At 40.7% G+C, this 17915-nt stretch overlaps 1 protein-coding gene across 2 annotated transcripts in view; it reads left to right on the plus strand.

The window, feature by feature from the left end:
- The window catches only part of Il20ra (interleukin 20 receptor subunit alpha), a 38911-nt gene extending 21586 nt beyond the window's left edge, over positions 1–17325 (plus strand). The window contains exons 2-7 of one of the 2 annotated variants that reach the window (XM_047557126.1): positions 4461–4596; positions 8200–8378; positions 9813–9988; positions 10780–10924; positions 14325–14464; positions 16412–17325. In XM_047557126.1, the coding sequence (XP_047413082.1) occupies positions 4461–4596; positions 8200–8378; positions 9813–9988; positions 10780–10924; positions 14325–14464; positions 16412–17206 (1571 nt within the window). In that variant the 3' untranslated portion in view covers positions 17207–17325. Of the gene's footprint in view, positions 1–4460; positions 4597–8199; positions 8379–8877; positions 9031–9812; positions 9989–10779; positions 10925–14324; positions 14465–16411 lie in introns of those variants that run through there. The other variant, XM_047557127.1, reaches the window with a different exon arrangement.
- The last annotated feature ends 590 nt before the right edge of the window (positions 17326–17915 follow it).

Below are 17915 nucleotides of genomic sequence, written 5' to 3' on the forward strand. Positions count from 1 at the left end.
AGCAATTAATCTTCATTAGTTTCTTTCATTTTTAGATTCTTTATTATATTTGTTATCTATTGCTGTGTAACAGATCACCTCAAATTTAGTACCTTAAAACAACACATATTATCTCACATGGTTTCTGAGGGTCAAGAGTCCAATAATAGCTTAGCCAAGTGGTTGTGGCTGAGGGTCTTTACAGCAAAGAGGAAGGTTGGGGCTGCCATGTCTGAAGGCAAGACTGGGTCCAGAGGATCTGCTTCAGTGCTCATTAATAAGTTCTTGGCAGGAGGCTTCACCCAGTTCTTCACCAGCTGTCAGACATTTCAGTTACTTACCATGTAGGCCTCTCCACAGGGCTACTTACAAGGGTAGTAGACTTTTCCCTGAGCAAATGATACAAGAGAAAACAAGAGGCCACAGCACCTTTTATAACCTAACCTCAGAAATACTCATGACATATTCTATTGGTCACACAGACCAACCCAAGTATGATGTGGGAGGGACTGTGAGTGCCAGAAGGAAGGGATTATTGGAAGTCACCTCAGAGACTGGCTCTGTGATAGATACGATTTACCCATAACATAGACATGAGGAGGAGGTATATATACAGTTTACACATTTATAATGAAATATATTTTCTTTTAAAAAATATAATAGCACAATAAGAAAATTATTTAATGTTTTAATGTTATCATTACTTATTCATTCTCTTTAACCCCATTATTACCAGAGTTGGGCAACATTTAGAATTTTGATAATTGGCATAGCATTTGTGATGGACCATTTAACTATGAAACACTAATCAAAATGTGTATTGATCAACGAACACTTCAGAAGAGCAAAATTACTCTGTTTCCTCATGACATCAATCAAATTAAATTAAATTAAAATGGGCAATCTATTCCTTTTCATCCAAGTTTTTTCTTAAAACTTTTTGGAATATATAAAGGTACATAAAGTATCTTTAGAGTCTGTCAATTATTTATGTATGTTTAAAGACAAGTAGAAACTGGTTGTACAGCAGATAATATTAAACATTGAGAAAAATATGCCTAGGTTTTAATGTCTAAGATTACTTGTGATTTATAACTCCAAACTCATGTTACCACAAACCAGAATATTGTTTCCTTATCAGGTCTATAAATGTTTTGATAAAGTCTTCTGTCATTGATATTATAATGCACTATCTAAATTATATTTCTTATAAGATGCTAACCATTCTGCACATGTTGGGGCCATCTAAAAATGTAGAACCACAGCATTTTAGATCTGGAAAGATCCTTGGAGGTGTTTTTATATTAAGAGCATTCTTCTTTTTTTAAAGATTGGGAAATAATAATTGATGGTACTGCCTTCTCAGTTCCCTGTTTTGTCCTAAAAACTCTGTTAAAATTAAGGACTTAGTAATACCACAGAGCAATATTAAATCACTGGTAATAATTCTCTGTATATAATTTCTAGAAAATGTCAGTATCAGTTGACACACAATGGTTCCAAGAGTTAGAAGAATGGAAATCAAATACAGACATGGGCAGACTGTCCTTCTGAGATTCTCCTGTTCTTTCCACACAAGTAACTACATTTGCATTGCATGACAATGATCAGTCAGTAGTCTTTCTCTTTAAGTATTTAACTTTCTTCTTAAAAATAAACCTGAGATATTTTTTAAATGATCAAGATGGAGCATAGAGGTCATTACAAATGTAGCACATGCAAATATATAGGAACACACCTCAAACCTAGGTTAAAGAGCTTATTTTGCTTAGAATCAGGGTCATATTACAAAGTTTAATTCTAAAACAAATGATTTTTTCTTTCCTTTTATTTGGCTTGTGATAATACGATGTATCACATAGAGCTAATTTTAGCCAAGGATTACCCCAAGCATTAAGCTAATTCCTTTCTCTGACATTAGTCCCAGCTAATTTACACAAGAATTATGGGACTTAGCCAAGAATGAACCAGCCTTCAGTGACTGAGCTAAATTTTATTTCCTAGGTTTGATTTGCAATATCAAAATTTGATATTTTCCAAGTTCATTGACTGGAATATGCATATTTATGATGGGATAAGTTCTTCATAAAATTTGATTGGTACTTTGTAATCTTTTCAATACTTAAAATTATTATTTTGATTCCTTACATGTTACCACTAAACTTTTTCATTTACTTTAAATCAAGGACCATCTTTGGGCTGTGGTTGTGTAGCCCAGTGGCAAACCTCTTGCCCAGCATGTTTGAGATCTTAGGTTTGATTCCCAGCACCATAGAAATAAATAAATAATTTTAAAAATTTTGTCTACTTTCCTTTTCTAATTTCTTGGTAGTTTTTCAATTCTTTATCATTTCTTTCAAAGGCTATCTACAAATTAATCCTCTAAGATACAGTTTTCTTAGAGCACAGTTATATGAATTTTTTTTTTTTTTTTTTGTACTGGAGATCAAACCCAGGAGTGCTTTGCCCTGAGCTACACCTCCAGCCCTTTCTATTTTTTATTTTTTATTTTGAGACAGGCTTTCCCAAAATTGCCCAGACTGGCCTTGAACTTGAGATCCTCCTCCCACGGCATCCTGAATCCCTGGGATTACTGCTCCCAGTCATTGGCTCTTTTTCTGTTGCTTTATTATATACTTTAATAAAACCACCCCAACTCCAACCTCCTAGCTCTGGCTTTTCAGGAACAACTACCCTAAATTTTATTTCTTTTTTCTTCCTGTTTTTTTTTTTAATCATCGTGTATTTTAAAACAAATTTTATTTCAATAAAACTTCAGTTGTAAGAATATAAAGAAAAATTTGCCAGTCATCTTAATAATGTCTGAATGTGAATAGCTCCCACTTGAGATTCACAACTGTCGCCACCCGCGGCAACAATTGCGCAGGTATTTATCGGAGGGGCCTGGAAATAAACTACTTTTCCTATATTCACTAATTTATAGAGGAAGAGAGACTTTGAGAGAAAGATAGGCTTTGCTTAGAGGAAGAGAAACTTTGCTTAGAGGAAGAGAATTGCTTAGAAGAAGAGAAACTTTGCTTAGAGAGAAAGTTTTAGAGAAAGAGAGGCTTCTACACTTATCAGAGATCTATTTCTTCTTAGTTCTGCTGCTTCTTCTTAAAGGAGCGTCCTGCATCCTGTGAACTAAGTGTGCATCTATCTGAGGTGCTTCTTAATGATGCATCCCGTGTACTGCAATCTGCCTATCTGCAACCTAAAGATGTGTTCTCAGTTCTCCGCTCTGTGATCTGTCTTCCACCACTGCCCCTACTTGCTGCTTCTATCTGCTTGCCGCTTCTTCTTCTTCCTTTCTGCTAATGACTTCCCCGCTTCTTTCTACTAGCTGCTGCTCTTACTCTCACGCCCCCGCCTACTGCCCCCTTATATTCCCTCCAGGAGGCGGAGGGCGGGGCCACACCAGTTGCAATCAGGCAAGGAGCCAGCTGCCCCATCACGGCAAGGGTCAAAACAAGCAGGCCCAAGCAGGCATGCTCAGGAACACCTGTGCACGCCTTGTGTGCGTGGACTTAACTGAATACGGCCAGTGATAAATCACCTGAGTGTGCTTATACCAATTAACCTCCCCACCGCCGATGTGATCAGGCACTGTTCTGGTTGGCACAGCCTCCAACACACAACATTTCAACACACTTTTCTATTTTGTTCTTAAAAACAGGCCTCCAACCTGTGAAGTGAATGGGGAATTATCCCCATTTTACAGAAGAGAAGACAGGGCCCTGGTGGGCAGGGCCTGATGTTGCATCCTTCCAAGGTCCAGAGCTCCTTCAGTTTGCAGGACATTTGCAGAGTCAAAGTGGAAAATGGGGAGGGGTTGTGTGCTGAGTATAGCCTTCTGCACAGGTCCTAGATTTAAGTCTGTCTCCAAAGAGGGTTGTTGTTGTTGTGGTAGTGGAGGTGGTGGTGGTTATCTGCTAGTGTCTAACAAACTACCCAGAAACTTACTGATTTCAAATATCATTTTGCTGTTTCTCACAATTCTCGGGGTCAACTGGAGCTCTTCTGAACAGTTTTTTGTTGGTCTCATTGGGGTCTCTTATGTAGCTTCAGTGTGTGACAAATAGGACTAGAATAACCCAGAACTTTATTCTGGCCCCTTAATTGGAAGGCTGGGCTCAGCTGGAACACTGGGACAAGTTGACCTCTCCTTCTCATGACCTCTTGACATGATCTCTCCAGCAGATTAGAGGTTGTCTTACATAGCAACTCAAGGCCTTCCAAAGGGGCAAAGTGGAAGGCTCCAGGCTGCCTTACAGTTTAGACCCAGAGTTGCTTCTGTCCCATGCTCTCTATTGAAGTGCATCACAGAGTCAGCTCAGGTTCCGATTGGGAGGAAATACACAGGGCATGAGTACTGGAAGACACCATCCACAGGGGCCATCTTTAGAGATCAGCTACTATGGGATTAAGTTTTCCTTTTCCTGCACTAAGACCTCAATTCCTCTCTACTTCTCCTTTTTTAGTTCCCTGTGTCTCTGTTGGCTTACCTAAACCTACAAATATTACCTTCTTATCCATAAACATGAAGAACGTCCTACAGTGGAATCCACCAGAAGGTCTGCAAGGCATTGAAGTTAAGTACACTGTGCAGTACTTCATGTAAGTTGATCCTTTTCCTCTGGGCTACTTTCAAACCCAAGACTCAGACTCCTGTTAATTGTGCAAAGATAAACCATCTGTGATATTAAATAGGTTTTTGAAAAAGATAAGTTTTTGATATTCCATGATTTTGTGATATGTTTTGTTATATTAAATTAAAAAACAGTTGTTTCATGGAGACAGAAGCATTGGATGCTCAGGCAAGGGGCAGTTATTTAAATGAAGAAAAGAAGTTGGTCAAACAGGATTCTTTGGCTAAGCAAGCAAGACAGTACCTCATCCTGAAATTTATAAATGTGTTGGGATTGTAGACGTTCTTAGACTTAATGAAACTAAGTCCAAATTTTGTGCAATCAGCTATTCATATTAAACATAATGGTGAGTAGAGAATTTTACTTTCTGCCTCTCCTTTAAAACTCATTTCAAGGACGAAAGAATGCAGAACAGAGAGGCACCTACATCTTCACAGTAACAAAGGAAATGGCCACAACCCCAGACCACAAACTATGAAGTTACTACTTTGTAAAAATCTTATGAATGATAGAATCTAATTTCCATTTATTCAAATATCTAATCATCCTTCTTTTTATATTAAGCACAACAAGCTGTCCAGAATCATGTACACCAAATGTCTTAGGGTAGTGATCTTCAGAGTGATTTATTTCTCTCTTGATTATAGTTTTCTGGTTTTTTTTAATGATTTGAATTTTTTTTTAAATGTCACATTTACAAAAAGAAGTCATTTACATCTTTGAAAAAAAATATTCTGACCACCAAAATCAGTGAAGGACTTCAGCAGCTATTCTAGAATCCCAGTCTCACCCTCATTTATCTAGAGTCAGTCTCATTCTGTGGAGTGTTAAGTTGCTGGTGTGTTAGCAAAGAGGAAGAGACTCCAACTTTGTAAAGAGAAATAGCTCATGAGCATGCCCTTGCTTTTTTTTCCATTAGGTGGAGCAAAGAGCTTGCTCTCTCTCTCTCTCTCTCTTATATTTTTATGTATTTCAAAGGAAGGACTTTAAAAATAGGCAGGCTCATTACTACTCTTATGAGAGCAGATAATTTAGATTGTGCAAGAATACTGAAAAAGAAGCTTGCCGGTTCAGAGTTCTGATATGTCCATGCAGGTGGAAGATGGACAGGAATACCAGACAGGTCTTCCATTGCCAGGAATACAGAGCTGCTGCAATCAGTCTTCAGTTCGTGGCCAGGCTGTGAACCTAGCTGGGTAACCTTGAGTGGGTTACACACTTGGATAATTTTGAGTGAACTTTGTTCCCAAGGTGAATTTTTAACAAAAATTTAAACTATATCCACCCAAAACTTTTAATACTGAAAATAAGAGTGTCACACTAAAAACACAGAATTTGGCATCAGGGAAAAGTAGTTCAAATATCAGATGTGCCTTGTATTATTCATGGGAGCTTAAACAGATTCCTTCATCTTGCTGAGCTTCAATTTTCTTACCTGTAAAGTGGGATAAAAAGAATAGCACCTACCTCTTATGATTGTTATTATGATTCAATGAGATGAGGAGTTTAAGTCCTGAGCACGGGTTTCAGCACATAGCAGGTTCTTGGTGGATGTTTCCAGTTATTACTGAAAACACCGAGGGCCCCATACGACTTTTTGCCATGGATAAATATCATTATTAGAATATTTGCTGAATGATCAATTTTATATCTTTCATTGAGAATCCAGTAAAGAATATTTTCTCCTTTGTCAGCATCTGTCATGGGAAGGTGCCTTGCCTTTGGCAGAGTGAAGACCGGCAAGAGTGAGGGTCAAATAGGCAAAGTCAATATTTTTCAAACCACAAATCAAGACCTGTTAGTGGGTCCATAAATCAATTTGGGGCCACATAACTAGCATTACATTTAATGGAAAGGAATGGAATGGGTTGATGTGGTACATGGAATGGAAAAGAACTGAATGCGTGGTATGTAGTGAAGTTTTGACATTATCCTATAAAACCTCTGTTTTTATATGTTAGATATGTATGCTTTATGATCTGAATCTCAATGTAAAATACATCTTTTGAGAGAGTGGATCATAGTCAAAATGTTTGAGTGTTAGGCAGTTTTAATCACTTAGATGGAGAAGTTGGCTAGCAAGATCTGACAGTATTTCTAATACTTTTGGCAGGTCTGGTACTCATGAAGTCAGAAATGTTTGCTTTCAGAAATCTGTTACCACATTCTGAAAAGGAAAGACATCCTTAAACCTTGGCAATATTTGATAAAGTTGCCAGATCCTCCTTATCAAGATATGCTCTTCCCAAGATATGCTCTTCCCTTGACTTTCCTGATGTCTGTTTTTCCTCATCCCTCTTTAGCTGTTATTTCCAAGTTTACTTTGAACCCATTCTTCAAATCTCAATGCTCCCAAAGTTTTATGCTAGACTTTGCTTTGCATCCATGAATGAGTTCATTTGCACCTACTCTTTCAACGAGCAGATTTATGTCATTGATTCCAAATCCTCTACCTCCCGCTACACCTCTCTCCTGAACCACGTTGCCTCCTGGGCATCTGCATTTAGATAGCTCTTACGTAATTCAAGCTCAACATGTCAACACTGAACTCATTATCTTTCCTTCTTTCTAGCCTTGCCATCCCCATTTCCCAAGCCTGCCCTTTAGTGTTCCTTGTCATGGTAAGTATTACATCCACCCAATCTTTTTAGCTCACATGCACTCAATCACCAAGACCTGTGTCCTCTTATTTCTTGCCTTCATTATGTCCTCACTCATTCCACAGTCACCATCTTGTCCAAGGCACCTGCATCTTCCACCTCGACGACTGTAGGACCCTCTCTGCTCCCAGGCTGCCACTCCTAACCAATTACATTCTCAACACCACCAGCAGAATTGCTTTCTAAACCACACCTCTCTCTTGTCTCTGGCTTTACCCTCTTCGGTGGCCTCCCTTGCATCCCTATCTCTTCCCCTGGCTCATCACGTTTTACTTAAACCCTTTATACCTCAGTCTCTCCCACTCAAAAAGTACTAAAAATAGTTTCCCCCCCCCATTTGCTATGGATGATATAGACAACATAGTCTATATCATCATCATCATCATCAATGTAATTATTAAGAATTCCGATGTTGTTACACACTCCAAACTAGTGAGTTTTCACCAGCACTCTGGATGATGAGGAGATTTTTAAATTTTATGAGAATGCCAAGGTAATTTTTCTTCCAAGAAATAAAAAATTACTAATTTTTCTTAAAACAACCCATCAAACTGACCTCATCTACAGAGTGGACTAAAGCCTTAGATAATAACTAGAAGAATTGGTCGCACAACATGTAAGTTTTACTGTAGCTGAAGAATAAAAATAAAATACATGCTTTCAAAATGTACTATCCACATTATAATTCACAGAAAAGAAAGGTGATTACAGAAACTCTGACTCATGTTCCTGACAGCTAATGAAAAAATTGCCAGCAGCAAAAGTGGATTCTTTTTTATCTCAATGACAGGCACTTTTGTTTTTCTGAAGAGAAGGTCTTCCATTCAATTTTATATAATGACTGTTCTTTTTTTTTAATTGTAAAGCATAGAGGGTACCTCATTATTAATTCATAGCTTCCCTCTCAACAGATACGGGCAAAAGAAATGGCTGAATAAATCCGAATGTAGAAATATCAATAGGACCTACTGTGATCTTTCTGCTGAGACTTCTGACTATGAACACCAGTATTATGGCAAAGTTAAGGCCATTTGGGAAACAAATTGTTCCAAATGGACTGAAACTGGACGATTCTATCCTTTTTTAGAAAGTAAGTAATGCAACCACTGGTTGAACATGTATTCATATCACCTTACTCTACCCTCTCGGTTTGACTTCTCAGCCCCATAGACAACCTTGCCCCAAAGAGAAAGGCTCTCTTCTGCCCCAGCAGGTTGAATGACCAGGCCAAGGTGCTTACCTTGCTGGGCACAGAGTCTCATCCATAGAGTAAAAACTTCGGCCAAGGGTTTGCTCACATCTCTTCCAGATCCAAAATTAAGGCAGGTGCTAATAATATCAACTTTTGGTTTTGTTTTATCATTTAGTGGAAGCTATGAAATTTGAGAAACAACCCACAAATTCTTTTGAATGCTGTGAATTAATGAACCATTGTGTCCAGGAGATTGACTAAAGAGTGTCCTGATCACTCAACTAAGTCTGCCCCCTTGTCATAAACTTGGCAGTGTGGTGATGTCATTTCAAGGTGTGATATCTTCCTGGTATTCGCTTTTATGATTTTGCTTCCTCCTGATCTGTGACTGACTCAGCCATGAAGAACTAACACGAGGTCACCATGATGAATCCTGCAAGTTCTCTGGAGGCCCCCAAAGCCGATTCCATTCCCCATGCTCTGCGAATCAGAGGCTGGCGAACTACAGCCCTCAGGCCAGATCCAGCCCCTTCTTTCTGTTTTTCTACAGGTGCCAAGAATGATGTTTATATTTTTAAATAGTTTTTAAAAATAAAGCTGGGTGAGGTAGCTCACACTTGGAATCCCAGTGACTTTGGAGGATAAGGCAAGAGGATCTCAAGTAGAAAGCCAGTCTCTGCAACTCAGCAAGGCCCTGCCTCCAAAAATAAAAAGAACTGGGGATGTGGCTTAGTGGTAGAGTGTCCCTGGGTTCAAACACCAGTACTGGGGGGAAAAAATCAAAAGAAGAATATTTCGTGACAGAAATATTTCATGCTCATTTGTTTGCATAGTTATCTATGACTGCTTTTGTGCTACAAGAGTAGGATTGTTGCAACAGAGAGCCTATGGCCCACAGGGTCTAAAGCATTTCCTTTCTGGACCTTTTTGATAAAAGTTCACTGATCTCTGTTGGAGATCATCCTAATTGTTATCTCTGATTTTTCCACTTATCAAATCATGTTAGTGTTATTTATCACCATTTTTAAAGTCACAGTGATGTTGCAAACACTTTTGATCCTATTGATCATCATCAAGTACTGTTCATTCATGTGCCTAAAAACTAAGTAAATACAGTGTCCCAGATTTGCTGTTTTAACTTTGTGTCAAGGTGTGTGAAATGATTGTTTCAAGATCTGGTGTACCTGGGACCCACCTTAGCACATTCTGTGGCATCTCCTGTAGTAGGGGGGTGTAGGTCTTTGATGGAAGTAGGATTATATTGTAGCTTTATATAGAGTAATTTTTTCATTTACATCCGAAGATGATAATACCTTTCTCCTCTCCTTTAAGCACAAATCGGCCCACCAGAGGTTGCCCTAACCACAGATGAAAAGTCTATTTCTATTGTCCTGACGGCTCCAGAGAAATGGAAGAGAAATCCAGAAGACAGAACAGTTTCCATGCAACAAATATACTCTAATCTGAAGTACAATGTGTCCGTGTATAACACCAAATTGAAAAGAATGGTAAGCCTGAAATGGAATGGGAAACATAATCTATGCTCCACTTTCTGTAGCTAATGTGGAACAAGCAGCTCTAATTCTTTCTCTCTGTATGAGAATAAGGGAAATGTGCTATTGAAAAGAGATGCGTGAAGCCAGGCGTGGTGGCACATGCCTGTGATCCCAATGGCTGGGGAGGCTGAGGCAGGAGGATCAGGAGTTCAAAGCCAACCTCAGCAATTTAGCAATGCCCTAAGCAGCTCAGTGAGATCCTGTCTCTAAATAAAATATAAAAAAGGGATGGGGATGTGGCTCAATGGTTAAGCACCCCTGGGTTCAATCCCCAGTACCAAAAAGAAAAAAAAAAACAATGCATGATACAAGATACAGTTGAAGCAGATATGTAGATATTCATTCAATACAGTGCCTGATGCTGCCTTGGAGTATAGAGCCATTGTGCACTTCCCTTGATGAAGAGGCTTTCCTTGCATGTCATCTGTTAGTGACTCTCCAAGAAGGATTAATAGAAAAAAAAAGCAAGAACACAGGAAAAAGTTGAGTAAGAAATCCATGGCCGTGGCCCTGTGTTATTATTTAGAATTGTTCCTAGAATCAGCCCAGTTCCTAACCATGCTTTGCTGAGCTAAAAAATAAATAAACAAATAAAAGAATATTTTGAAACTCTTCCTGAAAAAATAAAAACATATAGTGATACTAATGGATCAACTGGAACTCAGTCTTTTATTTCCTTCTGGAATTGTCTGGTAGTCCCAGAACCTTTGACTTTAACTGCTGTATGCAATTCCCTGCCCTAGTGGTCCCAGTATGTCACCAACCACACACTGGTGCTCAGCTGGTTGGAGCCGAACACTCTGTACTGCGTTCACGTGGAGTCCTTTGTCCCAGGGCCCCCTCGCCTCACGCGGCCTTCTCAGAAGCAATGTGTTCGTACTTTGGAAGGTAAGCTTAAAAAATAATCTCAGCTAGTTTGAAGAAGGAAATCTGATAAGGCTAGAGGGAAGTATAGCAGTTTAGGCATGATTCTGACAATCCATGTCCAAGAAAAGCAGGTTGAGGCAAAGGCAGAAACTTCTCTCACCTGAAATATATCAAACTGCCTGAGACTCAGCCACAGCGCTTGGCCAATGTTAGGGAATGTTGTCACCACCTCCAGGAGCCCTAAGCACAGGTCCACTGCCAACAATCCTCCCTGGTCACACAGCTTCCTGCCTTGGGAAATAACCTTAAGAACGTTCACACACATCCTTTTTCTTCTTTAAAGTCATAATCACTCTGATCCATAGAAGTTCAGTGGTCTTCATGAGCATAGGACTGTTTTATTGCCAAAAACTAAGCATTATCCCAAAGACATTTTAAAAACAGAAGTGTTCTTGCTCCCCCCTTGGGAATACAAATTACAGGATTTTCAAGTTGTGCTCTGATACCACTTAGCTGCATGAGGGGATTGGATCAGCAAATCAGTTATTACTCTCCTGCTCTGAGAGTTGGCTTCTCTCTCTCCTTTGTCTCTTTCTGACGTTCCCAGGACTGCCAGGGAACTCTGGTTGAAGGTATTGCTCCTGTGAGCAGACTTGGAGTTGTGTGCATGGCATTGTTTAATCTTACTGCCTGCAAGGTGCAAGGAGCGTCAACTCAAACCCTGAGTAAATTCTAAAGCTTGCCTGCATGGAATGCCTCTTTGCCCATAATTCTTCACTTCTCCCTTCCAACAAACACTCTTTGTCCAAAGCCTTGATTCTACCTCCAGCTATGAATAAGAATCCAGAGCCCCCATTTTCCTCTTCCCTCCTCCCTCTCATCTTCCAGGATTCAACTGTCCTAAGGAAAAAAGGGAATATCATGAAGACATATGAAAAGCCAAAGAAAAACATTATTGCTGAATTCCTGCACTTCTCATACATTTTTCTTTAAAATGAAGAGTCCTCTACCATATTATGAATAAAACTAAAATGCCAAGCAAGCAAAGAGCAAAACAAAGCAGATTGAAGAAATCATTTTCGTATTTGGAAAGAGTGCTGTGTTTACGCACGGCTTGATCGGTGCCAAATGGAGGGAATGAATTTCCAGTGGAAATCATTTACTCACTTGGCACAACCAAAGCAACTACAGCACAGATTAAATTGAACACTTCCCAGTGAGCAGATGGAGCCCACATCCTCACCGGTATAGGAAAGGGAGCAAAATAATGGGGCACCATGTCTGATTCTGAACTTCCCCATCATCCCAACTGTTAGATCACTGGAGATGCCTTTCCAAAACACCACTTTCTTAAAAATCAGTATTACCTCTTTGGGGGGTTTGAAAAATGTGTCTGCTTTCACAGTCGCCCAACCCCAAAAATGCAGATTCAGGTGATCAGGTCTAATGTAGTAAACATGCTAGTACACACCAAATACCCTCAGTCATTGTTGTCATGACTCCTCTCAATTAGGACAGGCTCTGTCCAGGGCCCAGGGGATGTATAAGAGGGCAGGACTGAGCTGGGCATGATGGCGCATGCTTGTAATCCCAGTGGCTCAGGAGACTGAGGCAAGAGGATCGTGAGTTCAAAGTCAGTCTCAGCAACTCAGCGAGGACCTAAGCAACTCAGCGAGACTCTGTCTCTCAATCAAAGGACTGGGATGTGGCTTGATGGTTAAGCACCTCTGGATTCAATTCCCAGTACCAGAAAGAACAAAGAGGACAGGGCTGAGCTGCCATGCCACCTAAGCAGGGCAGATGGCATTCAGACGCCTGTACCACCTGCATTGAAGCCGTGACATGATACTGTGTGGGATCTGAAGACGAGTGTGCTCTTCTGGAACTGGCCAGGGTAGAAGAGGCTGAGCTCCTCCCCCTCCTGGACTTCTCCCACTGGTGTTGTTGACCACTCTCACTTTCCATGACACATCTGTTAGCCATCTGTAACTGGACAGTTAACCGGACGGTGACTTTGCTGCTTTCTCTTAGGCCCAGCATCAAGAGCATCCAGCATTCAGATGAACTAGAAAGCTCCCACGACACGACACTCCTACTGATCTTATTACCGTGTGAGGAAGGCCTTAGAACTTTTGCTATTTGTGATAAATTTGTGTCCCTTTTCTACATCTGTTATAATCAGAATTTTCCAGAGAAATAGAACCAATAGGATAGATAGATAGATAAGTAGATAGATGATATATAGTAAGAAGGGGGGGGGGAGAAAGAGAGAAAGAGAGAGAGACATTGATTTTGAGGAGTTGACTCATGCAATTATATATGCTGGCTCATTCCAAAATCTGTAGTGCAGGTGGCAGGCTAGAGACCCAGGGGAGAGTTGTTGCTGTTTGTGCCCAAAGGCAGTCTGCTGACAGAATTCCCTCTTCTTCCAGGGTCATCGGGTTTGTTTTGCTTTGTTTTAACTAATGGCTTCAACTGAGTAGATGAGACCCATCCACATTACAGGGAATAATTTGCACAAAATCTACTGATTAGAATGTTAATCTTATCTAAAAACTGCCTTCAGAGAAATATCTAGAATAATGTTTTGCCAAATATCTGGGTACAATGGCCTAGCCACATTGATGCATAAAATCCACCATCCCAATTTCCAAGTATACCAGAGGAGCTTAACATATATGCTAGATCCATTGGGGCCTTGTCATCAACTCCCCGGGCTGATCAGTGGTGGGCTCAGGCTGCTTTTCTTACAGTTCTTCGCCGGGTCTTTTCGTTCCTCTGTGGACTTTTGCTCCTTCTAAGCCTATAGCACAGTAAGACCTGGAGGGAGTTGCTGCCATTCCCAGACCTCCTACTCAGTCGCCTTCCCACACAGCTGCCCAGGCTCTGGTCCACCAGAAAGTCTGACCTACCAAGTACAAGATGGCTGTTAGACATCTACATGACAAGGCCATACATTCATGTTCTCTACTGAATACATGGAAAAGATCGAGCCTCATGAGTGGCAAGGGAAAGTGGGGCTGCTTCATGGGATCCTTCCAAGAGTTCTGCCATGTGGGTTGAAGAGCTGTGAGTTCCCTCAATAAGACACACTACCCTTCAAATACACAAACCAGCATGAATCTCAGAGCCAAACATAAGATGTCAGAATTTCAGCTAATGTCAATGAGTAACATTTCCTTACTGCAAAGATGTGAGGTGAGTTCAGATGATTCCTTATGATCATCTATTGTCAGGAGACTGAGAATTCTGAGGATCCTTGTAACATTTAGCTCAAGCTTCTCAATATCAAGGTGAAAAACTGAGTCCCTATATGTAAGTGATTTGCTCAAAGCATCTCTGCAAGGCCTGTGTTTTCCCATCACACAGAATTACAACTATCCAATCCTTCCCACCCCTTCCCTTTGTCTTTTGTGAACAGATCCATCATCAGCACTGAAGGTTAAAATCATCTTCTGGTACGTTTTGCCCATATCTATAATCGTGTTTCTCTTTTCTGTGATTGGCTATTCCATCTACCGATACATCCACGTTGGCAAAGAGAAGCACCCAGCGAATTTGGTGAGTGCTTGGCATGGCAGCAGTCCCTGTTATAAAATGTTCCAGGACAGAAATGCAAATGCTAGGACAGATATAGTGACTCTGAGGGCAGAAGGGATTCGAAGTTAAAGAGGTGATGAGTTAAAAAGCATTTTCTATACTGGATCAGCTCACAAGCATAACCAAAATGAAAGATTCCTTCACTTGGAAAAGATTTTATATTTAACATCTAGATTAGACAAGGTCCTGGGATAAAATTAAGTCATGATCCCTATCCTCCTCCAGGTTCAAGTCCGGTCAGGCTAGAATATACATGAAGGCTAAGATGAAAGCAAGTGGAGACTCTGGAGGTCCAGGGAGCCCCCCACCAACCCTACATGGAGGGGCCAATCCTCATGCCAGAGCTTGGTTATGAAAAGGAAGTTAGGACGTTTACTGCAGGCAGAAGAGACAGCAGGGGTGAAGGGAGGCACGGCTGTGTGGGAAACCACGCCATGTTGCTCATCATAAGGTTCCTAGTAAGGGCCAGACTGAAGAGCTGGTGTTGGGCCAGGCAATGGGAGAATTGGGGTGCTGTTCTAAGGACCATGGGCTTTATTCTGTTGGCAGAGAGAAATCACCACAGGGTTTTAAGTTAAGAGTGTCACAGCCACCGTTGTCTTTTAGATCTAACTGAATATTAGTTCTAGGATGACTTTAAAAGAAATAAGACTACAAACAAGAAAAGCAGTTAGGAAACTGTGACAATCGTCCAGGGGAAGAAGACAGTCCAAACAAAGGAAGTAGAACGTGGAGCTATAGATTAAAACATGGAATGGAAAAACACTTAGGAGCAACATGGCCAGGTCTTGATTACTGAAGGCCAGGGGAAGTAAGCCAGAGGAAGAAGGAATAAGTCAGATGTCCCCAGACTGTCTGCTGAAAAGTTCCCAAGGCCTGAGCAGCAATTTTTTAAAGTAAGAAATTATTTCCTTGGAATTTAGTAAAAGACATGTTCAGATGTATGTGTCCTCAGCACATATACCTGTTCCTGTTAGTTCCATTTGTAGACTTTTCTGTTATTCTGTTGCCATTTAGTTTTCAGAGTTACTTCTTAAGGGAAGACATTTCCTGGGAGGAAAATTCACAAGAGACTTGATGTTTGTTTGTTTGTTTGTTTGTTTGTTTGTTTGTTTGTTTGTTTTGAATACTGACTGAACATTTCATAAAAGAATGAGCCTGAAGGTCCTATTTTGTAATGTTAAATGAAGTCATATCTTGGGGTGACAATGAGAGTTATAAATTAACCTATCACCAACTGGTGCTTTCTTAGGTAACAGACACCTTTCACATACCCCCATCAAAATATTAATCTGAAATAACCTTCCCTGTCACAATTTAGAGGTTCTCTGTCTGCCATAAACCGGCAGGTCGATTTCCCTTTTGGGAGCTTATTCTAGCAGATTCATGCATGGGGGCGGTGGACAGTGAGTAAAACCATCCCTGCTCACGTGCTTACCTCCCCTCTACATCCAGCATATCACTGCACAAGCCACAGCAGTCCAGATGACACCCACTTATTAGCAAATACATAGTAAGCCATAAATACCACAGCAATTTTACAAAATCTCAGTCTTTACCACTCAAAGTGGCAGAGATTCTAATTTTACAGAATTAAAAAGTTTAAGAAGTTAAGCAACTCACCTGCAATCCCTCAACCTGTTAGAGGCGGGAACAGCCACACCTTGCATCTCAGACATGGTAAAAAATCACCCTCAAATGACAGTTCCTTCATACATATTTTGTGTGTCTTGGGTCTCTTGGCTCCCAGAAAATGAGGTTTTTTGTATATTCTGAGCTTAACTTCTATGAGTCGATGAGAGTAGGTTTTTCAAACTATCTGATGACACTATAAATTCTTGTTAGCAGCTGTTTTTAATGTCTCTTCTAAAGTGAAAAGGTGAAAACCATTCTCTTCTCTCTTTATAGATTTTGATTTATGGAAATGAATTTGACAAAAGATTCTTTGTGCCTGCTGAAAAAATCATGACTAACTTTATCACCCTCAGTCTTTTGGATGATTCTAAAATTTCTCAGAAGGATACGAGTTCACTGGAGAGAAGTAGCAGCGGACCCAACCTTAATGGTGCTGAGTCCCTCTGGCACCCAGAGCTCCGTCCCGAGGAAGCGGAGGCCAAACATCTAGGGTATGCTCCACCTTTGATGGGAATTTTCTGTGACTCTGAGGAGAACACCCAAGGAGCTTCCCCAACCCAGCAAGAGTCGCCCAGCAGAATGATCCCTGCAGGTACAGCAGTCGTTGAATACGAGTATGACATAAGAACTGACGTCTGCGGGGGGTCAGAAGATGAGGAGTTCTATGTGCAGAAAGAGGTGCTCACACAAGGAAAATTATTTGAGCAACAAACAGATTTGGCAAACATGGACCCACAAATGTTACTGTATTCATACACCCCTCAGCTCAGCGACCTACACCACCTCCAGCTGGAGCCCACAGGCTCAGAAGAGGGACTAGAGGAAGAGTCATCCACCACACTGGTCGATTGGGATCCTCAGACCGGCAGGCTGTGTATACCTTCATTATCCACCTTTGACCAGGACTCCCAGGGCTGCGAGCATCATGAGCATGACCAGCTCCCAGAGGAGGGCCTTTTGTCTAGACTCTATGAGCAGCAGGTGCCAGGCAAGCCACCAGAAGAAAATGAAAACTATCTCATGCAATTTAGGGAGGAATGGGGATTGCATGTACAAATGGAAAACTAAGACTTCCCTACTGTGACTAAGTGCAAACAAATGAGGGGCCCAACAATAAAGAACCTGGGCTACAAGAGTGTATTTGGATTGATCAGGATCAGCAAGAATCAGTTATTTCTTTTTCTGTTCTCCTTTGCACTTATTTGGTCCTGTCTCCTGTCAGTGTCTGGCTCATATATGTGGGTCTCTTACAACAGCCATGTGCTCCTGGGGCGCAGGGACTGGCCATTGCTGTAGGTAGGGTAAGCATTCAGTGAATGTTTTCCATGTTGGGTACAGAACTTATTCAGGGGGGTGCACTGTGGCCACTTTGTTATGTTCTAACAAGCATGCTTCTCCAATATTTTTCTGGGTATTTACCACATACATGTAATTCTGTAAGATATTGCATAAAGATCATTCATGTTACAAATACTACTTTTCTAGAACTTGTTGAAGGATGAGATACTTTAAAAATATACAAACAGCACTAGGTCAGTGGTAAGTTGGCCACATGTAAAGACCAGCCCACTCTTCAATCATAATAATCCAGTCTTAGAGGCACAAACCTCCATGTTGTCACCTGCTTTTGTCTACCCTAAGAGGTGATGTTGAATACTTTGAATAGTTCTGGAGCTTGAACATAAATGATTTTTATTTTGTAACAGAAAAATGTCCTCTCAATAATTCAGTAAGGGCTTTTTGTTATCCCTCAAAACTAACCCAAGTGAAAATGCCA

This window comes from Sciurus carolinensis, chromosome 7 (assembly GCF_902686445.1).
Source record: "Sciurus carolinensis chromosome 7, mSciCar1.2, whole genome shotgun sequence".
In the NCBI taxonomy this organism is placed as follows: domain Eukaryota; kingdom Metazoa; phylum Chordata; class Mammalia; order Rodentia; family Sciuridae; genus Sciurus; species Sciurus carolinensis.